Below are 26,797 nucleotides of genomic sequence, written 5' to 3'. Positions count from 1 at the left end.
ACAATTCCCATCATCCCTGACCACTGGTCCTGTTAGCTAGAGATCGTGGGAGTTGTAGTCCCCAAAACATCTGGAGGGCTGAGTTTGCCTATGCCTGATTTAGGGCATTTCTTCTGCACTCCATGCTTACATTGGCTTCGGACCAGTTTAACTGATCACGGTTCTGCCCCCAACATAATTATAGGGATTGTAGTTTTGAAGGGATGCTTAAAGGGCTCAGATGGAGGCAGTCACCTTGCTGAAGTGAAACGCCTGGATGGGAGACCACCCTTGAAAGATGGAGCAGAAACAGAATTTCTAAAAATCCTATGAAAATATGCTCTGTGGGATCAGTGGCAGCCTGGGTGGTGAGGCAGAGCCAGACTCCTGACACCGGGGTCACTGCTGCTTCCCTGGACAGGGTGTGGTGGGCCAGGCAGGAGGGTGTATTCAATGCTAGTTCTGCTCAAGGTATACTAAGGTTACCTGATTTTTTTCAATGAATTCGGGGACACTTTAAATAAATACTACATGTTCAGGACGTTGATGCTGCAGCGATGGCACTTTTACCCCTCTGGAAATGACTCCTAAGTAAGTGCAGCTTTAGAGAGTTCAGAGTGTCCCCTTTCCCTTGCAAATGCATCTCCCAGTTTCCTCAGATGCAAGAGTGACTTCAGGAGTGACTCAGCTGTCCTGCAGGCGCACCCTCAGGCTCCAGACTGGGTTGCAGCAGTGGCGTAGCGTGGGTTCTCGGCACCCGGGGCAAGGCAAGTAATTTGCGCCCCCTAACCAGGGGCAAGGCAAGTAATTTGCGCCCCCTAACCCATGGATTTTAGCACTCGAGTCTCTTCCGCCCCCCCCCAGATGTTGCACCAGGTGCAGCAGGCCCCCCTGCACCCCCCACGCTACGCCACTGCTCCCACCGCAAGTCTTCAGGACAGCCATCCGAAGGCTGGCGCGGGGAGAAGGTCTCTCCGCCCCACCGCCAGGCTTCGGAGGAGGTCCGAGGACCGTGGGGTTCCTGCTTCCTCGAGGAGGGCCAGCCAAACGCGCCCCCCAAAATGTTGCGCCCGGTGCGGCCGGCACCCCTGGCACCCCCCACGCTACGCCACTGGGTTGCAGCCAGTGTAAAGGTGAAGCAATATTAAGAAAAAGTGCATCTCTGCAGCTGCCAAATCTCCTGGAACCCAAATCCTTGACCACAGGGAGGTGAGATTATGAGCCCAAGGATGAGCACACTGAGAGAGGCAGCAGAGCCTGCTGCCCCCGGTAATTTAATAGATATTGAGCCTCTTCCTTTTGCTGATCTATTGTACTTTCACTTGGCCCTACAGGACAAAGTGAAGTGTGCTGAGAAATGGGGCGATTCAAACTTGAAAATAGGGAGAGAATCATAGACTCATAGAATTGCGGAGTTGGAAGGGACCCCAATGATCATCTAGTCCAGTGTTTCCCAACCTTGGGTTTCCAGCTGTTTTTGGACTACAACTCCCTCCATCTCTAGCAAGCAGGACCAGTGGTCAGGGATGATGGGAATTGTAGTCTCAAAACAGCTGGAGACCCAAGGTTGGGAAACACTGATCTAGTCCAACCCCCTGCGATGCTGGAATCTCAGCTATAGTGGTAGCTTAGGTAAAGTACTTAATTCGTTCTGGAGGTCCGTAAACCTGAAACTGTTCTTAACCTGAAGCACCACTTTAGCCTATGGGGCCTCCTGCTGCCGCCGCGCCGTCAGAGCACAATTTCTGTTCTCATCCTGAAGCAAAGTTCTTAACCTGAAGCACTATTTCTGGGTTAGCAGAGTCCGTAACCTGAAGCATATGTAACCTGAAGCGTATGTAACCCGAGGTACCACTGTAAAGCATTCACGACAGATGGCCATCAGCCATGGATGCAAAACTCATGAATGGGGTCTGTGACAAAATAGCTTACGCCAACTTTTGGCTCCTTTCTATAAGATTTAACTCCTTCCCCTGAAGAACCTGAGGAAGATGCTAAAGCCCTGAAATTTTATGTTAAAACCAAGACCTGGAGACCCAGCCTCTGAGCATTCACAGGGTATCATTCCTACACCACAAATATGTATCTTTTCATACACATCTAAGTGGTTTAAGTGGGGAGGGTAATGAATGTAAAGGAGGGAATGAGGTTTCCAGAATGATTTGACAACTCTCTTCCATGCTGCTCCTGTTTTCTGTAGAATAATAGTAAGACTGCTCTTCCTCTCTAGGCAGCAATGCTCTATGGTAGTGGCACCTAGACTATAGATGAAATTTTAGTCAATAATTACAAGGGATATGGAGTGAAACTGCAGCTAAGAACTCTGGAAGCTTTTCATGTGACCTAGCTGGATTTTAATGTGTAGTTTCTCCTACCATGGTTGGCAGCCATCCTTCATGTCACACCCCGCATGTGATGCCTTAGTACACAGATGTGCAGCATGGCAGAAAACACACGCATAAGAGCAAAGTGGTTGTCTCAAATACCCCCCTTGCTCCAATTCTGACATTTGGCCAAGAGGATATATTTCTGGTTGGCCCAATAAACTTCTGACTAGGTAACAACCTCATCTAAGAATGTGGCCAATATATTTACCTGCTGTTTGACAGATCAGGCTTTTTCTTGCACATGTCATGATCGAAATGATCATCTGGTTAATTTTGTTATTAAATTTGCTTTATCTTGTTATTTTATGGCTTGTGTGTTTGAAGCACTGCTGACTGTGATCCTTTTAGCACAGTTCTCTTAACAAACAGCTCAGTCATTTGGTGGGAGGGCAGATTAATCCCCTGTTTCAGCACACCACAGTCAGATTAAGCAGCCATTGGCTGACGCTTGACTGGTTCCACATCAGCCCAGCGCCAGCAGCATGCAACATCTAGGGAGCAAGGCAGAAGCTGACACAAGACCTGGCCAATTGCCTGAGATGTTGAAGAAACTCACCCCGGGAAGACCAATGAGCTGGAAAGCTGAAAGGAGGTGTGACCAATCAGAGAGGCAAGCTTGATGGTCGGGCAGAGGATGGTAAGCGCATGTATTTTGGTTCCCACATAGGCGGATGTGAAAAGGCAAGGCTGAGCACTCAGGGAGGTGTTTGCAATCACTTTGGCAGCAGTCACTGATTGCTACAAAACACACACAACCCACTGAAGACAGAGGGAAGCAATAGACTTTTATTTCAACACAAGTCACACAGATGGATGGATGTGAAAGGAGTACAGTGGTACCTCGGGTTAAGAACTTATTTCATTCTGGAGGTCCGTTCTAAACCTGAAACGGTTCTTAACCTGAGGTACCACTGTACTCCTTTAGCTAATGGGGCCTCCCACTGCCGCTGCGCCTCTGCTGCATGATTTCTGTTCTCATCCTGAAGCAAAGTTCTTAACCCGAGGTACTAATTCTGGGTTAGCGGAGTCTGTAACCTGAAGCGTCTGTAACCTGAGGTACCACTGTATCGGGGGCCAACAGGGTATTAGCAAACACTGTTCAGTGGCTACTGATTGCAAGTACAGCCAACTGAAGTCAAATAAAGAGAAACTTTATCATAAAGCAGGATGACCAAGGTTGTGCCTGGCAAAGGAAGAGACAGTATGACCTAATGGTTGAAGCTTTAGACTAAGGAAGAGAAACACAAGTTCTAATCCGCATTCTGCCACAAGCCTCACTTAAAAAAATATTGTATGGTGGCCTTGGAACTGTCGGTATATTTCATTCTAGCCTAACTCATGGGGGCGGGGGGGGGTGTTTGGTGAGAATAAGATGGGAGGTCAGGGCAGAGAACCACGCGCACTGCCCTCAGTTTCTTGGTTGAAGGGGGGGGGAGTCCTAAATAGTTTACTGCCTATACATGTCTACTCAGAACTAAGTTCCACTAAATGTGGCTTACTCTCAGGGAAGTGTATATATGATTGCAGTCTTAGGCTTTATTCATTCCATTCATTAGTGCCTTCAGGTCCAAGCCCTCACATCACAACTTACAGAGAGAAATAAAAACACTAGAATATCAGACAGAAAATGATATGTTGAACGGATACGGGCAAATTGAAAAAATGGAATGATATCACCTAGACTCCCTTAAGGTAAAGCAATAGCCAAACATTTTAAAGGTTCTTTTAGAATCCTGATCCAAAGGGGCCAAACAAATGTTTACTGCTAATCTTTGCTGACCCACACTATAGCTTTAAAGCACATCCAATGGACATTTAAAGCCACATGAGTCCCCCTCACTCCAAAATTCCTGGGAACTGTAGTTTGTTGAGGATGCAAGAAATTATAGCTCTGCGAGGGGGAATAGAGTCCCCAGGATTCTTTGGGGAAAGTCATGTGTGCCCATTGGATCCGCCCATAGTGAGGACTTGCCCAATGTCTCCTCCAGGATTTAACCCAATTACTTGCAGGTCCAAGCATTGTGCTCCCCCGTCCCCAAGCCCAGAAAATTAAAAGACCATTGAGACTGGTCTGAGTCAAAACAGGCCACAACTTTATTAAATACAGATGAAAGAGATTTGGCTTGGGCATGGGGCAATTAAACACCTCAGGCCCGTCTGCCGGAAGTGACGCATAGGTCAATCTGGACAGGGATTCCTAAGATTTATATCAAATAGGGTGACCCCTGCAGGGACCACTGTCTGGGGGAGTGTCATTGGCCCTGGTCCCCGGCTGGGCATGAGGACATGGGAAGTCCCCCGGATCCCTTTAACGGGACACCCCAGTGCTTGGAAGGGCAGCAGAGACTACAACCTCCCCTCCATCCAAGACAAGGATTGCCCCAATGCCCAACCCAGTTGTGACGAGTGCTATTAGGTAGGCAAAACCACCAGCCTGGAGCCAATTTCCCTGGTGGGCCAATTTCTCCCCTGACCCAGAATACGGTGACAGTCGTAGCCACAGCAAGGTCCTTGACCAGTACCTTGAACCAGGGGGGGGGAGAGACCCTGGCGAAGGAAAAGCAGGTTCCCCAGGTGTGGGCTGTTTAAATGGCCAGGGAGCTGCTCCGTCGACTCCGCCTCCTGGCCCAGCCCGTGTCTGAGCCTGCACCCCATTTTCTGATCCCAGGAGCAGATAAGTGGTGGGGGCCCACACCCCCTATCAGGACAGGAAGCCAATGCTGCAATTCCTTTCCCGGGGAATTAGGAGAGTGTCTGCCGCCCACAACACCACAGCACCAAAAGGGAGCGAGCGGACTTCTACAGGCAATTATTGTATTAAATATGAAACTGAACAGAATTTTGTTTTGTTTTTAGATCCTATCTTTCCTCCAGTGAACTCAATACAGTACACATGGTGCACCCCCAACCTCATCTGGTGACTGGTTCAGGGTCACCCAATGAGCTTCATATGGGATTTGAACCTGTGTCTCTTTGGCACTAATCAAAACATGTCAAGCCTTCCAAGGAACCCTTTCCACATACGTTTGACTGCTGAGGAATCAGCCCCACTCACCTCACAGAGTGTTTGTTGTGGGGGAGGAAGGGAAAGGAGAATGTTAGCCGCTTTGAGACTCCTGAAAGGGAGTGAAAGGCGGGATATCAAATCCAAACTCTTCTTCTTTTTACAAATTGCTGCCCATAAAATATATTGAAGCCATTACTTTCTGTACACCCAAGCAGGGCTTTACTACATATAGCCTGGTGCAGACTTTGTAGAATTGCAGAAAGGTTGGCTGCAGCACATCTCAAAGTGGACATCTCCTGAATGGTAAAAACATAGCTACTACTACTGTACTCTTGACAATTTCCTACCTTTCAATTGCTGGAGTACTATTAAAATGCAGGAAATTGTCAGTAATCTAGTTTATATTTTTTATCATCTTGAGAGGGCATATTTTGATATATACTATTTTAGTATATAATATTTTAAAATATACAATGCTACCTGCATCTGCTTTGGAATAGTTTTAAAGATGCTTTTATTATTTTATTGCTTGTTGTGGCTACCCTGGGCTCCTTTGGAAGGCCAGGATATAAATTGAATAAATAATAAATCTGTATCTCACATGTATCTGTTGCACTTGAAGTGCGAAGTATAAAATCCTTCCCTGACCAAAGCAGAAGCAGCAGGACATTAACAGATGATCAAGCATAGCTTTTAACCTCCTGAAAGTAGCTTTGTCAGTGTATGTGCAGCCAAGAGCATGTGTGCATGGTTACGCATTACTATTCTACCCCACATTGGGAGATGCTGATAGGGGATAGAATGGCAAAACAGTTGCCTGTGATCAGGACCCTAAACAGAGGAGGCACATCTCATGCAGCAGATTTTAGCAGCAAATTTAAAAAATCTGGGTCCCTTCCAACTCTACAACTCTACTATTCTAAACACTGCCTTTCAGTGTTGACAATACTCAGCTAGGTGGACCAAGAATCTGACTCTGGTTCCCAGGACTGCGGCATATCAATAAGATCCTGTGCTCATTTACCTGAGAATATTTGGGTTACTTCTGAATAGGCGTGCACAGGACTGCATGTTAGGCTGAAATTCTAAGGCCCATGGAAGTAAATATGCAGGGTCAGTGCTATCACTAGGCCTGCTAGGCAGCAGCTTCCAGCTCAAGACCTCAGAGGACGCAGTACTGATCTTTGAGGGACACAGCTTTATACAGAATAGTTTTTATTGTGTCTTATAAATAACTTGCAAATTTCAGCACTTGACCTGAAGGAATTAGTAACAAAATTAGTAAAGGAAAAGGCACGCACAGTGAGATTTCCATGAACCTGAAATCGAAACTTTCAAGAGACTTAAATTTTAACATCACAATTCACATTATTCAAAATGATTTGTGTGCCAAAAACATTTTATTTTGTATTTGAAGAAGATAATCAAAGATTGTTGTGTTAAATATTATTGAAATTTAAAATAAACTTTGCAGTTTTAACCTTTGCACCTTTCTTTTTTTTTCCTACAAGGCATCCATTTTTTGAAAACTGGAGTTTTTATTTCTATTTTTTTATTATTATTATTATTTTGGTGGGGTGCAAGTAGGTAGCCTTGCCTAGGATGCAAAATAGCCTGGCACCACCAGCACTGCCCACAATTCCCTTTTTAGTAGTTAGGTTGAATTTCTATACAGTTCCCAGGGAGGAAGCCCCACAGAAGACAGATTTGGACTCCTAGAATGGTGGAGTTGGTTGGAAGGGCGCCCAGAGGGCATCTAGTCCAACCCCCTGCCATGCAAGCTGGGGAAAGCCTGGCTGGTGGCCTCCCACACTTCGGCCGGGTATAAATGACACATTCAAGCAACCACCACCAGGGCTTTGGGTGTGGAATGAACCGTAAAAAGCGAGCGTTGTGAAGTAAGACAAGGCCGGTCGGGGTCTCAAGGGCCAGGTCCGCTCCTCTCTGAGGAAGGAAGGAAGGCGAGGCGGCGGCCGCCAGGAGGGGGCGCTGCCCCGCCGGGAAGGCAGGCGGCCGGGCCACGACGCGGGGCGAGGCGGGGGGAGCGCGGCTCTGAACGGCCTCGGCCGCCCTCACGCTCGCCTCGCCGCTACGAGTAGGCCGCGGCTGGTGGCCGGCGGCGGCGGCGCGCGCGAGAAGATGGCGGCGCGAGGCGGGCGGCGGGCGCGGCTGCTGCTGCTCCTTTTCTCGCTCTGGCTCCTCTTGCTGGCGGCGCCCGGGGCCCGGTCGGCGCGGGGCCGCGGGGCCGACAAGCAGAACAGCCTCCGGAGGGCCGCCAGCGGCGTCTACCAGGGCGTGAGCGGCCTCTTCGGCGAGGAGAACGTGCGCGCCCTGCAGAAGGTGAGGCGCCGGGCCCGGCCTGGCGAGGGGCAGCCCTGGCGCTCCCGGGCGGGGGGGGGGGGACACGCGGATTCCGGTTTAATTGCAGCGGATAAAAAGGGGCAGGTGCCTTGCGATGGGGGCGCGGGGAGCGAGAGAGTGAGCCGGAGAGGCAAGATCCGTGCCCTCTGGGTTTCTGTCAGGAAGGAGAGGGGCTCGTCTCGTGGCAAGATAAGAAGACTGTAACGGGAAACCCCCAACTTCACAGCGGCTGCAAAGATTCTCCTTGCCGAAGAATGACGTGGAGGGAATGTCTGGATGGGTTGGGGAAATTTGGTCCATAGCAAGCACAGTCAAGCGGACTCCTTTGCAAAAGAATACATACGAAAACAGCCTGACGAACAGCATAGAAAGAATCCGTGTGAACCGGGCTGGGGGGGGGAGAAGCGGGGGGTGTTGGTGTGTCTTCGCGCGCGCAACCAATTCAGTGGCAAATGCTGCTTTCAGCCTTTCTGTCACAGCATTTGTTTAGATCTTCGTATTGGGTTCCTTTTTGTAGGCTAATAAAATGCAGTTCTGTTTAAAATGGTAGCAGTAGTGATGGGTAGGAGTGAGCGGTAGGGGTGATAACTGGAGTTGGAGCTTGCCCTTGGCAGAATATAGTAAAAATAGGACTGAGGAATAGGAGTAAGGAATAAGAATGCCTTTATGATAGCATCACTGATAAAATAATTGACTAATAGCAATGGGAATAAGGAATAATGAAAGAAGAAAGGACCAGGAATGTTTTTCGACCTTGTTGTTTTCACAAAATAATAATTGGAGTAGGCAATAGGAATGGAGTTATGGCCCTGTGGTTTTGACAAATGAATTGAACTGAAATAGTAATGGTGAGACTTAAATATTGATAAGAATAGGGCTTGGGGGGGGGTCCTGAAGGGGTGTAAGGTGGATTAACAGCCCAGCCCTATCTCCTATACCTGTATAGAAGAAAGCCCTGTTGAGTTCCATGGGACTTGCTCCCAGGTGAAGGGGGGACAGTGCTGCAGCCTATGTATGTAGCAAAAATTATATTTTCTGTTGGACTTTGACACGGCAGCACAAATATTTGAAATTAATAATTAATGTCTTTATTATATGATTTATTAACTGCTTAACCCATTTTTTAGTTGTGTGTCTGTAAGGGGAATTTTAAGTATTTTTATTTTTATAAGTTCTGTTGCTGTCCAAAACATGTTTTGTGGGCAGCTTAGAAGAGTATAAGACATAATCCTATTTTTTAATGAGACCTCTGGCTTTGACAAACACTCAGAACTGAAATAAATAGCAGTACTGTAGTAATAATTTTATGACCTTGTGGTTTTGACAAATAAGTTAACCTGAACCAATTATGATAATGATTTTAGTAAGTGCATTTATAACAACAGTAGGGGGAAGGGGGCAAGAGATAAAAGAGGAATTGACACTGTAATCCTATACAGAGGTACCTTGGTTTTTTAATGTTTTGGAAGTCGAATGTTTCGGTTTTTGAACATTGAAAACCCAGAAGTAAATGATTCAGTTTTCGATCAAGCCTCGGAAGTTGAACCTACAAGGCTGAGTGCAAGATCTGGAGACCTAGCAGTTGCCTATTGAGTCTTGGTTTTCAAACATTTTGGAACGGCCTTCCGGAACAGATTAAATTTGAAAACTGAGGTACCACTGCAATCCTCAGAAGTAAGCCCTAAATAGCTGTGCATAGGATTGCAGCCTGATAAATGATAAATAATATTTTCTTAGTGACTTCTAGCTTTTTACCTAAACAGATCTGAAATGATTTCAGCATGGTGCCTTCAATAGATTAATTGAGCTGAAATATCTGTTGTGAAGTGCATAAGACAACTAGATGTTCTACACAATTTACTGTACTAAATAAATAAAATCCAATGATTTTATCTGAATGACTGCAGTCCAGTCTAATAAACAAATCAATATACTGTAATGATCTCTTATAAAAGGTGGGGAGGAGATGCTGTGTGTTTCTACATTGAAAGTGGTCAGGACTCAAGAGCTGGTAAATGGTGGACCTTACAAGCCAACTTCTGCTGGGTCACCAGCTGGTTGCAGGGCTTTTTGTTTTTTCCCCAGAAGATTGTAAATTAGGCAAATTTCAATCTGATTGAGCAGAATATATTTAAACATCCATTCAATTGATGCAACTTTTCTTCACCTCTTTATATCAAGCTACACCTGTCAAAAATTCCCTCTTGCACACAATCTTCCACTGGTTTGACCCGTGTATTGGTTGGCTGTCAAAATTCCTTTTCCTATCCAGCTCTTACGGTGCAGGGGCACTGTCCTTCCTTGCAATTCATGGGAGCGTGTTAGTGGGACATCTCTCTGGGCTGCAGAGACCAAAGAACACATTACTCACATATTCATATTGCAGGATCCCAGTGTTTTTTTCCCCCCTCTGCTGGAATTGCTCCTTGGGGTTTGAGTAGTGGAAAGCAGATAAATAACAGTGCAGAAGTGGCCATTTTCCCTGGCTTTGAAACCTGGGGAGGAGGATTCAAAATGGGAAAACTGAGGAAGATTTTGGTATCCTCCCCTGCCTCATCCATTTGCCTCCTCCTAGCAGCTTCTCTAGGAGAAAATATATCCCTTAGACTACGGTTATGGGTGGTTGCAGGGCCGTCTTTAGCATATGTGCCGCCGGGGTGCAAAGATCCGCCCAGCGCCCCCCAATTTAATTTAGCCCCCCAATTAATTTTTATTATGCTTATGTCAGACACCATGCTTACGCCTGGGAGGAAAAAGAAGCAAACTTTTTTATTTGCTCATTTATTTGCAATACACTTATACTTAAGTACACAATACCACCACACTTAAATTTATAAGTATTGTTTTGGCATCTACTTAGGAGAAACATCAGTCGTGTCAAAGGTGCTGCTGACCCCACTGCCGCATAGTAGCGCAGCTGCGGCAGCTCAATACAATACATAACACAATATTTTGATGTAAGAGTTGATTTCGTGTGCATGGCGCCATTGAGAATGACAAGCGCCACTGCTGGTCCGGCACGTCTTTGGTAAATGAGCGCACAAAGTCGAAAGTCCTTTAGTGAAACAGTAGGTATACATTTCGGTAATACCTAGGTATGTATGTATTTTGTTTTTCTAGCTTGATCAAAATTATTTATTATTTTGTAACAGGTAGATAGTTAAGCGCTTCAGTTGCGGGTGCCTGCTGGAATTCAGCGCCTGGGTGCCCCGCACCCCTTGCACCCTGGGTAAAGATGGCCCTGGGTGGTTGCATCCATGACTTAGTCTTAGAGATTGAATTGTGAAAGGCAGACAGTAAAGCTTTGTATCAATTCTCTGTAAGAATGGAGAATGTGGATGCAGCTTTTCTCAGCATTGATTGCTGAAATTCCTTCCTGGGCTGCTACTTTAAGGAACCAATGGAAATTTTTTTTACTGGAATGTGCTTTTTTTGAGTGATATTGCACATAAAGGTTTCTCCTCCTTCAATTCCTTTTCCTTTTTTGTCATGCCTTTTAGGTTGTAAGCCTAAAAGGGGGGACTTTATTATCACTGGCAATTTTTGTAAATCATTCTGGGACCCCCCTTTTTTTTACTGAAGGGCAGGATATACTAAATCCCTTAAGTAAATACATAGGTGGAGGCATTGAATATCCAACCTGCTGCACCTATAAGAAATGGAAGGATTCCTTTGAGCTTGAACCTGGAGGACAGGAATTGAAGTTTTTTGGACACTATGGAAAAAGGGAACCCCAACTAATGACCTTGCCTCAATCTAGAAGACTTGTTTCTATCTTTGACATCTACCCACACTATTTGTATTTTTGCTCCTTGGCAGTACTTGCCTGACATCCTGCCAAAGCAGCACAGAAATTGTTGCTTTTCCTTTCGTGACCTCCCTTTCTGCGTGAAGGTGCTGTTTGATTGCAAAGCTTAGCTTTGAAGCCGAGATGCTGTCACCATCTCTTTCTCTTGTCCACGGAAACCACAGCAGAAAGGTCATGTTTCCAAAAATGATGCCTCTTTATGGGGAAGGGAAATTAGATAGGCGGAGGGTAGTGTGTATAGGAAATATTATGAAATAAGGAATACTTTTTATCCTTTAAATGAAATTGTGCTTATTGTTACATGAGGGAACACACTGGTTCATTTTCCTTCAGTGCCTTTAGAAAAATGGAAAATGTGCCGCCTCCCCTTCCTATTCATCATAAGCTGATACCTGAGAGTCTCTTCAAAGTGCAGGTCTTGAAAACCAACTCACAGAATCATAGTTACAGGTAGGTAGCCGTGTTGGTCTGCTGTAGTCGAAACAAAATAAAAAAATTCCTTCCAGTAGTACCTTAGAGACCAACTAAGTTTGTTATTGGTATGAGCTTTCGTGTGCATGCACACTTCTTCAAATACCTGATATCTGATGCTCAAAAATTAAACCCAGAAAGCAAAATTTTGTTGGAGTTGTCCTACTTCTTGCTGATTCTGAAGAATTGCTTATCAGACCCACATTGTTTTATTTCTTTGCCAAGGAATTCCTGTGTATTAATCCCATGTAAGGCATTCTGCCAGTTCTTGTGGGGTACTAGCCAGGCATCTCCTCTTGGGCAACTGAGTGTATACACAGAATGTTTTAACACTTCCCTGTGATTGTGCATTGCAGGGGAACATCAGAAATTGTTGGGCAGGGGGAGCTGATAATTTCACCAAGGAGCCCCAGGATTTAAAAACCACTTCTCTGTAGCTTGCAATTTCAGGCATGTTCTATCTGAAGTCATGTACTTTTATTATTGAGTAGTTATTGTGCAACATGGTTATATTCTGCCAGTGGCATGGTGGATAGATGTAGTTATTATGCAGCCCCTATCCACAGGACTTTGCAGTCTTCATAGACAGCAAATTGAGGTGTAATATGGAGAGCTCAGAGATTTAAAAAATGGGTAGTGTGGTAAGGATGGAGAAAGCTGAAAATGAAGAAGGCAGTAAGAGAGAGACATTGTTGGAGGAGGAGGAGATGCTGCAATCCTGGGAACATAGGAAGCTGCCTCATAGTGAATCAGATTCTTTGTCCATCTGGTGGAGCAGGACAGACTTGGGATACATGCAGTTTATAAAATGAACATTAAAGGGCGGGATCTGTGGTAGAGCACATACTTTGCATGTGGAAAGTGTGAGATTTGGTCTCTGGGTAGGGCTGGAAACAGCCTATGTCTGAAGGCCGCTGCTGATCTGTACACAATTCTCAGCTGCATGGAGATGCACAAGTGGGAAGGAGGAGCAAACAGTAGTGGAAATTACAGTTCGTTGGTTGCCACCCGCCTGTCTTTGGAGACGATGGAGGAGTGCGCCTTTAAGGGTGAGGTCAAACTGCTAGAAGGCTACAGCACCTGCTGTGGCTTTAGAGACATTTTTTGTTGCAGTTGGGGCAGATGGAGGCATCCGGTTGTGCTGCTGCAGATGCCCGACTTGACTGTCTCCAAGCACTGTGGTCTGCAAGGGATTCCCACATGGTGGGGTTGATGATGCCAGCCTTCATGTCATGTTTGCAGACATCTTTATATCACAGAGTAGAATACGGCAAATGAGGTAGGGCAGAAGAGGGCAATGGAAATTGGGTTATGAGGGAGGAGCTAAAGGCCTCCCCTAGGTTAAAAAATGTTTTTCCAGATCTGGAAAAAAGCTAGTTTGGACACCTTTTCCTTGTTGCATAGTTGTTTGTTTTTACTTGGTGAGTGGGTTTTTTTTAAAAAAAGCAGCCTGAAAACCAGCTCATCTTGCATATGTGGACCAGTCCATAATCCAGACATGGGAAGAAAACTAAGCAATCTTCTGGTATAATTGGTCCATCTAACAGTAACATAGGAGCGATAGACATTGAATACTTGGTTAGTTTTCACAAGGCTTTCTTCTAGCTCATTTACCAGGGTCATGTTTGAGCAGTAGCTAGTGTGCACAGAAGGGTTCTTTTTTTAAAAAACCACACACTCTAGGAGAGTGGTTTAAGTGAAGCATAGTGTAGGCCTTCCAAGAGAAATCTTGAAGAATTGTGATGGAAGAAGAAAAATCAGAGGAAGATTTTGTGGCATGCAGGAAGCTTACCAGCCATTGTTAGTTGTTCATTCATTTAATCTCCACCATAGGTCACAAGATACTGGAGACCTTGATGACACATATTTAATTCAGAAGAATGATGGGAGTCCATTGGGTTGGGTTGGTAATGAATAAAGCATGTTTATAATTTTATTTCACTTTCCCCCACTAATATACTTAACAGTTTTGTGCTGTTTGCCTGAAATTGCTTTCATTTGCAAAATAAAATAGTGACATGTGCATATCATTAACCTTCCTTAAAAATCTTGACAGTTGCACATTGGAATGTCAGGTATTTCTGTGAGTGTGAGGATCCCAAGAGTGCCTATTTCTCAAATTACCTGTAATGAATTGGTTGAAAGTGTTTGTTTGTTTGTTGTTGTTGGTGTTTTTTTTTGAATTGTTTCAGTTGTAGACTAGAAAAAGCAAATATTTAAAGCCTAATCTTAGCTTTGCTTCAGTCCATTGTAATCTACAGATTTCAGCATGCCTGAGTCATGTATAGCATAAAGCTGTTCATGTGCAAAATATTGATCAGTTATGGTCTCCCAACCCTGTGAAGTATCTCACTTCTGGGTTCCTGTCTCAGTGGCACATACTAGCTTGCATCAGGTCCTAGGTTCTGTCTAGAGCATCTCCATTTAAAAAAGATCTCAGGTAGCAGGACCAGCTAAGATTTACTTGCCCAAGATTTGGGAAAGCAGCTGCCAGTCAGGGAACACTACTTTTGGACTAGTTTGATCAACAGTTTGACTCTATGTAAAACAGCTTCTGGGTTCAGCCCCAGAACTTATTTTCAGAACTTGGGTCCAAACCTAGAATACGTGTGCCTCTGATCAAGTGCAGAGAACACTTCTCCTACCACTTTCAAATACTGTGCCTGCCTTTGCATCTGTACATTTGATTTAAGGTTAAGAACTGTATGTAAGAACTGGGGTGACAAATTCTTCAAGTATTGTAAGTGGAATAAAACTTCTAAGGTTTGTCTCTGCTCTGTTTTTCCAGTTTTTCTCCAAACTGACAGAGCGATTTGTATATGGTGTGGATGTTCTAGTAGATACATTTTGGAGAATATGGACTGATCTTCTGGATGTCCTTGGGATTGATGGTACGTTTGAAATGCAGAGTTGGTTTTTCCTTCATCAGTTCTACTGTTTAATAAACTCATAGGTTCTGGAACAACTTTAAGGTAGGTTTTCTAAATATGAAGTAGTTTTGAAGCAAAATGGTATGTACAGTTCCTTAATTCGATGGAAGAAACATAAATAGTTTGATTCTCAACAGTGGTAAGTATGGGCACCAACATGTTAAAGTTGACCTCCTGGGGTGGGGGAAGGTAGGGATCTGGTCTGCCAGGTGGAAAGGTTCCCTTCCCCTGCTGTAAGGCAGTTGTTCTCACTCAGGCATTAACCAGGATGGTTGAAGGTCAAAAGAGCCGAGGGTCAACCTTCACATCTCCTTAGATCCTGTCCACACCACACCATCACGCTGCGCTTGATGAAAAGCATCCATAAGATATCTTGTTTGCCACCTTGATCTTCTTTGGGGGGGAAGGCTGGGAATAATAAATAAATAAAAGGGCAAGCAGAAACCAAGGCCATCTCTTAAGATATCTAATTTCATCCCCTGAAGGCATATGACAGATAGAAGTCATTGATGGTGTGGGTGGAAAGTGGGCTTGTGGCTTAGGTTGCAATACTTAAATGGGCCCAGTTGGATTCAAAGGGGGCTTGCTTCTAAGTAGAAATTTATAGGATTGCACTGTCAGTTATACTATGCCTAGAGATGGATTCTTGCCTAAGATGCAGGATTGAATACATTCTCTGAAAAGTTAGCATAACTCAATTGGACATTAGGCAACATCCTTTTTCCCTCTGAAAGGGGCAAAGGAAAGAAAACTGCCTTGTGGTTTATTTGCTTCTTGTAATTCTCAAGGGAAAAGAGGAAGAAGCCCTTTAAAAACCCTTTCCCCCTTACTTGATGAAGTAAATTGATGTAGTCCCTACAGAATAATTGTTGTGATAAAAGTCATTAAGATATATTTATGTTATATATAATCCCTTCTAAGACAATGCGTTTTGTAGGTGCACTATGTCAAATTGCTTACTTGGAGCTATGGGGGATTTTAATAATAATGCACTGATGTTGGGGTGGGGGAAACTTATAGAAAGTTCATCCGCTTCTGTCTCGGTTATTATACATTCTTCTGGGTGGACCTTTCCCAGCAAACCTTTGCCCAGAATTCGAACTTCTATCTTCCCGTTTCCTGAACTTTCTCCTGGGTTGGGACATTTTGCATGCTTCAGTTAGCTGGGCAGCCAGTCTTTCTGTCTAGGTAGCTTTAGTCCTAGTTTATCTGCATTTGTTGGGAAGTAGAAAGTGAGCAAAGGCTTTTACTTGTGCAATAAAACCATCCTTTGAGGCTGCCTGAAGGGTTTTGTGTCATAATTTGAGCCCCAAGGTCCCCAGTTCTTTTATTGTAATGCCTGGATTATTCCAGTTATTGTCTAAATATAATTTTCTAACTATGTACACTTCTGATAATTCTTTCTCACTTTGCCGTACTGTGCAAAAAGCCACCTTATTCCCCTGTTAATTATTGCAAGATCCAGGCAGTCGTTGCCTTCCCTGGCTTAGTGTATGGTCTTGCATTTTTGAGAGCCTGGTGCTCTAGCTATTAGCTTCCAGCTTCCAGTCATCATAAGTTATTTCTGGATGCTGTAACATCGTTGTCACTCCTCACACATTAATTCGTTTGAAGGGGGAAAGTGTGTTAAAAGGAGCCCTATTCTTAACATCAAGCATAGGCTGCTCCCATGGGCTCATGGTTTCAGCTGAAGTGGGCAGCCTCCATGTGTTGGGGAGGCTTTTCACTTCAGACCTTTCCCCAGTGCATGGACAGCATGGAGGCAAGGCTGGCAGGAACAAGGGGAAAGGGTGTGCAAATTTAGCTTTAAAGTTCCTTCACGCATGAAGAGAAAATGCCTGAACAGGGCTCACTGGAAACGCTCTTCTGGGTTTGTTGGCCTCTTCTCTGCTACATTCTTTATTTCCTACACATTCATGACTCTGAGCCCTTCATCCTGGTCTGCTGAGAGATCAGCTCCTGCAATATCCCTCCTAACTTTACTCTGTTCTTCTACACAGCTAACCTTCATTTACCACTTCTCATACTTGGGGTAGGAGGGGAAGGACTTCACCCTAGTCTTCCTCAGAGCATCTCCCTCCCTCAGTCAGCCCACTCTCTTCCAAGGATGGGACAGTTGGTTCTGCCAATATTTGAACAGGTAGAACCACTGAGACCCCATACCCAGCTCATCAACACTTCCCACACACTCCTCCCTGGTCAATGCTGGGGCTGCTGGAATTGGGACGTTGCCTGGCCCAGATGCCATGCAGTGATCAGCAGTACTGCTGCAGCTTGTGGAAGCAGCTGCCCCAAACCATAGCATGAACCTCTGTCATCCTGTTCCTTGGACAGTTACAGTTGCTCCATTCAGTTGTAGCTGAACCAGGGACCACACAGCATTCTCCAAGCTCTCTCAAGTTTTATGTGTGAAGTTTTAGTAGCAGCAGCAGCAGCAGTAGTAGTAGTAGTAATTTTCATCAGAAAAAATATAAAGTGGTTTGCAAAGAAAAATATGTAAAATAATAAACATTAAATGGAAAACATCAAAATCTATAAATAGTGCAAACTATAAAATGTCAAATTCCATAACAGAATTTCCACTCACTTAATATAGTTTTAAGAACTCAGCTAGATTGGTAAAGAAAAAGTGTTTTATATGTGTTTTATATGTGATATAACGCTGTGACACCAGATGGCGCTGTGGAGTCCAGTCTTTCCCTACCAGATTTCCCTGTATGAGTTTACAACAAGTTTAACTGAACTGCTTCTCTGATGTGTCTAGATCTAGCCTAGCACTCACTATCCACATCTACTAACACACCTGTACATCAATCAATCTGAAGACAGCTACCTACACTCCTTAACAGTTATAGATCCAATTATCCCCTGAATACATATACAAGGACTGCCTAACGCTAGAACTACACAACCTGTACATATCGGTACAAAATATAAATCACAGTCCTTATCTGGTATAGGTGTTAGAAACAAAATACAGATGTTGTGGGGTGGGGATCACATAGTTAAAATATGTAGTTAGGATAGAAGCCTTAGCAGTTCAATCATGTGCCTATCCATTCAGAAGCAAGTCCCATTAAGTTCACTGGAGCTTTCTCTCAAGTAAATGTACACAGCAGCCTAAATAAGCTTTCTTATAAGAATGTTATTTTATCTGACTTCCTCCTTCAGGAACTATGGGCCAGTAGTTACAACTACCCATGTAACAACAACTCCCCGTCAATGATAGTGTACAAGTAAGCGACTTGAATAGGACTTTATGGGAGGGATTCTGTTGAGCTATGGCAGTCATTCCATCAGAACAAGCTTTTCAGCTTGCCAGGTGGAACAATTTCCCCTCCTCCCCACACACTGTTCTGGGGGTTCCCCCGACCCCCACCTCAAGCTAAGTGCAGGCAGGGAGAAAGTCCATTTGTGCTGGCTTCCACTAGTGGGACCCATTACTTTAATCCCATCCTGTGTAAATGCAAATATTACACAAGAAATTCTCTTGGGGGGGGTACAGAGTGCTGCTTGTAACTAACGCCAGCTGTAAATGCATCTCCTTAAGAGTTTGATTATGCCATCCCACGACAGGGTTGGAGGAAGGGCATTTTATGTTTGCCCTGTCGAAAATTAGGAATTTTAGTTTCCTGGATTGCTTCAGTGGAAGCAGAGTACCACCAGGGAAGTGGGAATAGGTTGTACCTCAGTCGTAGAGAACATTCTTTGCATGCTGAAGGTCCCAGATTCAACCCCTGATATCTCCAGGCAGAGATGGGAAATACTTCTCAGGCATTGTAGGCATCCCCAACCTGTGGCCCTCCAGATGTTTTGGCCTACAACTCCCATGATCCCTTACCACTGATCTTGTTAGCTAGGGATCATGGGAGTTGTAGTCCACAACATTTGGAGGGCTGAAGGTTGGGGATACCTGATCTAGATGAACCAATAGTCTGACTTGATGTAAGGTCCCTTAAGATCCATCTCTTCTCCCTCTCTGATCTCCATTCCAAGAGGTCTTTCCCAGAATACCTCTTTGCTCCCCTTCAAATCCTTCCTCAAACCTATTTTTCTTGTGAACTCTTTGGTTATAATCCTATAGTCCTTTCCCTTCACTGCAAAAAACAAAACAAAAACCCAGCATTTTCTTATCTTTATCCTTGCTTTTCTCCCTCCTCCACTCACTCATTCTGTCTCCCTCAGTATCAAAAATTAGAGGGAAAGCTCCTTGCGGCAGAAATGTGTCTTTTTATTTTCCTCTTTTTAAAATTTGTTTCCTGCAATGTTTTAGTGTATATAAATAATAATTTCTTTTGTATCATTGGTAAGCATTACAGGAGGTGAGGCAGTGTATTATTCTCCTGCCGCCATCTTTAGAAACTACTATAATATGTTCAACTCTTTCATTCTTCTGCTGAAATAGTTTCCTGCATTTAAAGCATCATTTAGGAGTTTTCTCCTTATGCTTTTAATTATGGTATTATTCATAGCTGTATCTACAAAGGTAGTGATCATATCAAATAAAGCTTTCTCTGTTTGAATTTTCAGGTTCCAACTTGACCCATTATTTCAGCCCTGGGTCCCTCGCCAACAACCCCACCCGTGCTCTTTTGCTGATTGGCGCCATCTTGCTTGCTTATTGGTTTGTCTCTCTCCTCCTTGGGTTCTTCTTCTATCTCTTACATGTGCTGTGTGGCCGCTTCTTCTGGATCGTGAGGGTCGCCCTCTTTGCACTTTCTTGTGTGTACATCCTTCAGAAATATGAAGGTGAGCCAGAACATGCTGTCCTTCCACTGTGCTTTGTAGTTGCTGTCTATTTCATGACCGGACCTGTTGGCTTCTATTGGAGGAGGAACAGCCACAGCACCCTTGAGGAGAAGATTGACCATCTTGACAGCCAGATCCGACTCCTGAACATACGTCTTTCTAGAGTGATCGAAAACATGGATCGAGGAGGTGACCAATGAAACATGGTTTATCTCACTTTCAACACCAGCTCTCTAGGAAATCACCAAGCACTGTCTCTAGTTCATGAAAAGTTAGCGAAGCAACAAGCCAACATGGATAAAACAATGTGCAACATTAAGCCGTTAAATGTTAACATTAGTTTATCTAGACAATATACTGAAAGAAAAAAATGCACTTGTAAGATAAGATTCTTTAGCTGTATATTCAGAGATTTTCCTCCATGAGTAGAATTTTATCCGCTTACTTTTTTCCAAGCATTTAGAACATATTTTGTAAAAGGTTTTTATAAAGGCATATTGAGTAGTCTATTTAAAATTAATTAAAAATTAAAATGAGGTTTATGCAGATTTGACATTTTGAAGAGAGAAAGCTTAAAGAATTCTATCAAATGCTTTCGTTATGAAAAATGTGGGGGTCAGCTTCTCATTTTTATAATTTAATCCCCTCCCCCCCCCCCCCGCTCTCACCAATGACTTACTTTTATTACCTCAAGTTGCCTTTTTATATGATTGCAGTGGAAGGAATTTCTTCTAATTAGAATAGAAGATCACACACCATGGGTCTTAGTGGCAAGGGAGGAGGGCATCTGTGGGACACAAAGTGCTCTTTAAAGAAGAACTTGTGGGTTTTTCTGTGTTTTTCCCTTAGCTGGCCAAATTGAAGCAGGGATTGGGAGCCTGTGGTCTTCCAGACTTTGGTGGGCCATTGACCATGATAGTTGAGTCTGGTAGATATTAGAGTCCAGTAACATCAGCAGGGCCACAGGTTCCCTATCCCTGCTGCAAGAGTTTCTCCCATGGACCTCAGCAGAGAGAGCAGCTCACGCAGAAGGCTGCATTCTTGCTCCTTTGTAGTGAATGCAGTGAATCCACTCATGCAGGATCTCCATTAGCAACGTGTAAGCCCTCTTGCCACAAATACAATGGGAATTACAAGCATCCCTAATACTCCTACCCAGTGGTTTTTTTGAGGTGGTATGTGCTGGTACAGCATGCCACGATCTCTGTTTCCCAGCCGCCATCTTGCCACTGCTGCCGCTAGCCCACCCCACCCCCGCCCGCTCGCTCTCCGCACCTGCCTGGCTTTGGGAAGGAGGGAGCAGGACACCGGGATCCTGACAGAGCCTTGTGACTTGTGCCTCATTCCCAAGCTGGGCAAGCGCTTCCTGGGCTTGGGGAATGAGACACGTGGTTCTGCCAGCATCCTGGTGCCCTACTATCTTCTTCCAAAAGCCAGACGGACGGGCTTTAAAAAGGAAACAGGAGGGCCTTTGGACCCTGTCAGAGCCTCCTGCCTCTTCCTGGGCTTGGGGGAATGAGGCACAAGGTTCTGCCAGGATCCTGGAGCCCTGCTGCTTCCTTCCCTTAGCCCACTTGACTTTCCTTCCTCCAGCTATTTCTAGGCAGTGAGTACCAGCACCTTATTTTCTAGGGGGGAAAGCACTGCTCCTACCTAATCCCCACCTATTTTAATGCCACTTAAGCTGGAAATAACTAACAACAACAAACAGCTTTAGTTAAATAAAAGTGACTGGAAATGAAGGCATTTTGCACAGTGGTGACAGTGCAGAGTTGGCCTTTGCGATAAAATATTTTCCAAGCAGAAGGAATGTTAAACAGAAATTATGCACCACTGTCTTTGAAAGGGGGGTGGGGTGGGGGATCCTGTCAGGACCCTCTACATCAGGCTTCCTCAAACTCGGCCCTCCAGATGTTACTGGCCTACAACTCCCATGATCCCTAGCTAGCAGGACCAGTAGTGGTCAAGGATGATGGGAATTGTAGTCTCAAAGTATCTGGAAGGCTGAGTTTGAGGAAGACTGCTCTACACGGTTTCTTTATGTGTTGGGGGAGCAGTGTATAAAATGATATTGCAAAGACAGTGGCTGCTGAAATCTTTCTCAGGACCATTAAGTGGCAATAAATTAAATTAAATAATAACACTTTCAGGAAGATCTGGTGCTTTTTTCACTTGAAATCTGCTTCTACATAGTGGGTCTCTGATGAGGACGCTTGCATTCAGACTGCTAAGATCATAACCAAGGGATCAGCAATAGTTTGTCCAAATAATGATATGGGGTTTGTGCTGTGAAACATGCCTATGAAATAGTGATGCGGCAGTCAAGTGCTCTACAAAAAAAGTGACCTTCTGTTGCCTCAGAACCAAGTTCTATCTACTGACCCTTAGCATTTGTTTGTAAAAATAGTGTTTTTAAATAGCATGCTAGACAAAAAGCAGGAAAGCTTGGAAAGTGCTTTGCCAAATCCTGCCTACATGTGTCCATTCATAGAATGCATATAGACCTGAGTAGGATTTGGCTAAGCTACCCTATTGCTTTATCTGGATAATACCAAAGTTGCTAAAAGTTTTGTATGTAAACAAACTATACATGATATATAGATATTTAAAAATCTTGCTGTTTATGTTGACACAATTATTGGCATTTCAGATTTTGAAAACCACAAAGAGCCACCAGATAACATTTAAAAATAAATAAATTTGCAGCTTATGCCTGTAAGTCAACTATCAATATTTGTGTCTTCCCTCCCCATCCCTTGCTGGTTATTTGCTCTGGAGTAAGTGTCACAATGGAACTTGATTCTGAATAAGTATACAGAGGACTGCAGCCAGTCTCTGCAATCAAATGCTCATAACTACTGTTGGAAAAATATACCCTTGGTATAAAAACTGGATTTCTTTTTAGCTGAGAAAACCTCTATAAAACCCCTATTACCCCTATTGCTTAAAATTAGTTCACCATGGCTATAGTAAATGCAAGAAGAATGTATATATTTTTATACACAAAAACATTTCACTGTATAAGGTTATTGTTGAGAGAAATACTGATGTACATAGTTTGCACACTATGCCTGGACAGTATAAGTAAAACTGGGTGTGCGTTTTCCTAGCTTCCCCCCTTCTCCATATATGTATGGTCTGTTTTTAAAATTAGAGAGGAGCACAAACTATTGTCCAGTGTACTTGAAAAATGTTCTGACCATTATTACAAAATGCAGCTATTACACTTTTGAAGGTAAATGTGATGTTATATTAACAGTTTTCTCAAGTTCTATAGGATACAAGCATTGTTCTTCCTGTAATTGGCTCCTTTGTTCTGTTTCTTCGTAATCTCATCCCATGGGATGAGTCAGACTTCTCTGCTTTGTGCTGCTGCTATATCTAGAGGCACTTAAGAGAAGAGAAAGCACCTATATCCTCACTTAACCAATGTATACACTGAGAGACAAGAATGTTCAAGGGGCACGTAGCAGGGCAAGGCAGTCAGTCATTGGCAGGAATAAAATCATAGGCTTAAATACACATAATCACTTTTCAGTTATCACTAACACTGCTTTGGCATTGCTGCCTACTGTGATTCCTTCAGCATGGATTTGGGTTAGAATTGCTGGGCTGCCTTGCTTATTCCTCTACAAGCTGTCTTCTTGCATTCACATCAAGAAGTTCCTCACAAAGGAGCCTATTAGGGTCAAAATTAAAAATAGCCAAAACCATATAAAGTCATAATGAGTAAGTGTAGGGAGAACATTCCAGATGTCTTAACTAGGAGGCTTGCATATGTCCTCTCTTTACTCACACTTGTTGCACTTCTCTGGTGTGTTAATATTCTTTTCCCTTCCATGGCTGTTAAACTACATCTGTGCTAACCATGTGGTTCTAAGGCATTCTTGGTTAGGGCCAAGGGAGACAAAGCACAGCGCCAGGGATGGGGAACTTGTTGCTTGTCAGATGTTGCTGGAGCACAACTCCCATCATCTCTGTCTGCTGGCCATTCTGATTGAAGCTGATGGGAGCTGGAGAACAACAGAATCTAGAGGGCCACATGTGCTACATCATGGCTAAAGCAAACTGCAGAAGGGAGAGGGCAATTCACACCCTAGAGCAAATGTTGAGTGAAGGCGACACTGTGGACTTCTTGCCTATGGTTAGAAGTTTGGCCCAGTGAGACACAACACAATGAATGTGAACATGTGTTGAGCAATTTGCACTCCCAGTGTGGAAGAAACTATTGTGCATGTGTCCACCTTTGATTTCAGCTTGATAAATGAACTAACTTAATTCCCTGGAAGCTACTATTTGAGAGAACCTCATGCTTTACCAGTGGTTCACAAATGTAGTGGAAACATCAATCTGTGTATCAGCTGTGGTGATAAATAGAACAGAGTTGCTGTTTCCTGAATGTACTGCTTTTTAAGAAGTGATATTGGATGTTTAAGTACTGTGTACCGAAACTATTGTAGCTTAGTGGCATATTCTGCCCTCCCAAGATGTAATCTGCTTAATGTGGACAGTTCCTCTGCTTCTGCTGTAGCTTTGTTTTGATGAAGGTAAATATTTGTTTCCTTGTGACTCATGGACCATCCCAATAATCTGTATTTGGCAGCTAGTGATCTATCTTGACCTATCTATCTATTCCCCCCCCCCTTTTGGAGAACATGAAGTTATACTGTGTTCTGCATGTGAATTTAAACTTGGATGATTCCATTGGGCTATGATGACAATTGCCATGTTAGAAATATTTTTCTGTTGTAAAGCAAGGGAAAAAATGTTGATTGTGACACTGTTTATCAGCACTGAATATAGTGACCTTGTATCCTGTTTGGACTTCTGATCTTAAGTATTAGGTAGTTTAAAAAAGTATATACCAAAATTGTGTGTTCTGTTTTTTTTTTGTTTTTGGTTTTTTTTAAAAAATGGTCTGAAGAAAATGTGTGTATTATTTTAATTATGAGCTTTAGGGAAACACTAGGTTTTGCTCACAATAATGTTGAGTAGCCATAATGATCTCAAGCTTTTTTTTTTTTAAGAAACTGCTATTCATGTCCTTATTTATTAACTGACCACCAGCTCAGTGTACTACTATTTAGTGGACTATTTGTAGACTGATTTCACAACTGAATTATGGTGTTGTGGCCAATTAAACTTTAAATGTTTACTGTAACTTTGCAATGCAGTGGTTGGTCTTGGAAGATTTTATTCCCATGATTTTGGGGATGCATTGAAGAGAACCCTGGGACACTTTGGAAGCTTATCATGGATTCATCAGTAAAGGTGGGCATAATTAGGTGACAGGTGACCAATGCCCATCATTGACCTTCCTTCACGGTGTCTAGTTGCAGGAGAGTCTGGTGCATTTCTTGATGGCTCTTACTTGATGGCAAGGAAAGGAACTGAGCACAACAGGTTTAGTGCCTGCTTTGCATTAATACGCAACATGTGGGCTTTGTGGAGAAGGTCCCCTGAGGCTTTTAAGACACAACACAAGGGTTATTGTGTTTCTCTCATCCTTGGTATAAAAACAACAAGCCACACACTAGATTAGTAGCATCCTAGAACTTGAATTTTTGAGAGACAGATCCTGTTCCTTGTGGAGGTCAGATCATGTCTATCTGGCCCAGCCCTCATTGGCCATACAGTTTCCCTCAAAACTCACAAGCTAAATGGGATGGCAGTAGCTACCACCAATCTGTTTTGGGTTGTATCCAGTGTTAGTCCTTCTCAGAATATGGGCATAACTGAGCTCCAATTGCTGAGTCCCTGCTTCTGCCAACCTAGCAGTTCGAAAGCATGTCAAAGTGCAAGTAGATAAATAGGTACCGCTCTGGTGGGAAGGTAAACAGTGTTTCCGTGCGCTGCTCTGGTTCGCCAGAAGCGGGTTAGTCATTCTGGCCACATGACCCGGAAGCTGTACGCTGGCTCCCTCAGCCAGTAAAGCGAGATGAGCGCCGCAACCCCAGAGTCGGCCACGACTGGACCTAACGGTCAGGGGTCCCTTTACCTTTAACTTAGGTTCATTAATTTCAGTGGGTCTACTTAGCTGGATGCTATATGTATTATCCAGCTTCTGGTAATCCAAGATACAGAACCTTTGAACCTGGCCATTTCCTTTTAACCAGTCTCTGCAATGACAACTTATCATTCTCTCTTTCCACACACAACTCATCATTCTCTCTCCCCCCCCCCCCCATTTATGAATTTTATAAATAAGGAACTATTTGAAAGAAATGCTCCTTTGTGCAAGGAAAGTGGTTTGCTCTCCTGCACTACCTTATAACCACCTTATGCCATAATCACCCACCCAAATCTTTGTCTGTATTAGGTAACTATTCAATTTTTCTCTTTTATAGGTTCTCCAAACCATAATTTTGGAGGCTGTAGGAATGGTTACGTCTGCATCCTTGTTAACACCAGATCACTCAGAAAGTTGCAGGAGGCTTGGGGTGTCTGCACCTTGAGTTTTATGCTGCTTCCCCATCAAGGAGTAACCATTATTGCAGCAGAATAGGATTTGCCAGGTAGTTACCTACCATCTAACCTTCCCCACTCCCAGAGCACCCTTTGACAGATGGGTAGGGTGTAGGCAAAGTGCAAAGGCATTTGTTCCTCCTTAGGAACCAGGACCGTGGCATCAAAATGGCAACTAAAATTTGAACAAAAATAGAACTTGCCTCTTCATCCAGGACTTTTGGAGATGTAGACATCATAAAGGCAGTACCTTATATATTAATTTTTGCAATATTGGCTGGTCGGGGGAAAATGGTTGATGCTTGTTAATTTATTAAATTTATATCCTGCCCTTCCTCACAAAGGAGCCCAGAGTGGGAAAAGGTGATAAAAACTTATTAAAAACCATTCCAGCACAGGTGGAGACTGAGAAAGCTCTCCACTTAAAAGGCTTGCTGGAAGTGGAAGGTCTTTAGTAGGTGCCAAAAATACAAGAGACTTCACTTGTCTAAAATTCAAGGGGAGGGAATTCCAAAAATCAGGCGCCACAGCACTAAACACCTGACTCCTACATTGTGTGGAAGAGACCTGATGAGACGGTATCTGCAGAGTGTGGTGATCGATTGGATCTACAGTATAAGGGTAGGAAAGGGACGCGGGT

General features: G+C 43.8%; 1 protein-coding gene across 2 annotated transcripts; it reads left to right on the top strand.

The window, feature by feature from the left end:
• The first annotated feature begins 7,497 nt into the window (after nt 1-7,497).
• Nucleotides 7,498-20,689, top strand: BRI3BP (BRI3 binding protein). 2 transcript variants are annotated; one of them, XM_082203835.1, is made up of 3 exons: nt 7,498-7,713; nt 14,802-14,904; nt 19,474-20,689. In XM_082203835.1, the coding sequence occupies exons 1-3, from the start codon at nt 7,513-7,515 to the stop codon at nt 19,890-19,892; spliced, it is 723 nt and encodes a 240-aa protein (XP_082059961.1). In that variant the 5' UTR covers nt 7,498-7,512; the 3' UTR covers nt 19,893-20,689. The 2 variants fall into 2 exon arrangements, with proteins under 2 accessions (XP_082059961.1, XP_082059962.1); XM_082203836.1 differs by lacking the exon at nt 7,498-7,713 and adding an exon at nt 13,108-13,916.
• Nucleotides 20,690-26,797: the final 6,108 nt, after the last annotated feature.

This window comes from Podarcis vaucheri, assembly GCF_965113315.1.
Source record: "Podarcis vaucheri genome assembly, chromosome: 16".
Classification (NCBI taxonomy): Eukaryota; Metazoa; Chordata; class Lepidosauria; order Squamata; family Lacertidae; genus Podarcis; species Podarcis vaucheri.
The sequence above is the reverse complement of the archived record's forward strand: the minus strand, read 5'-3'. Positions and strand labels throughout refer to the sequence as shown.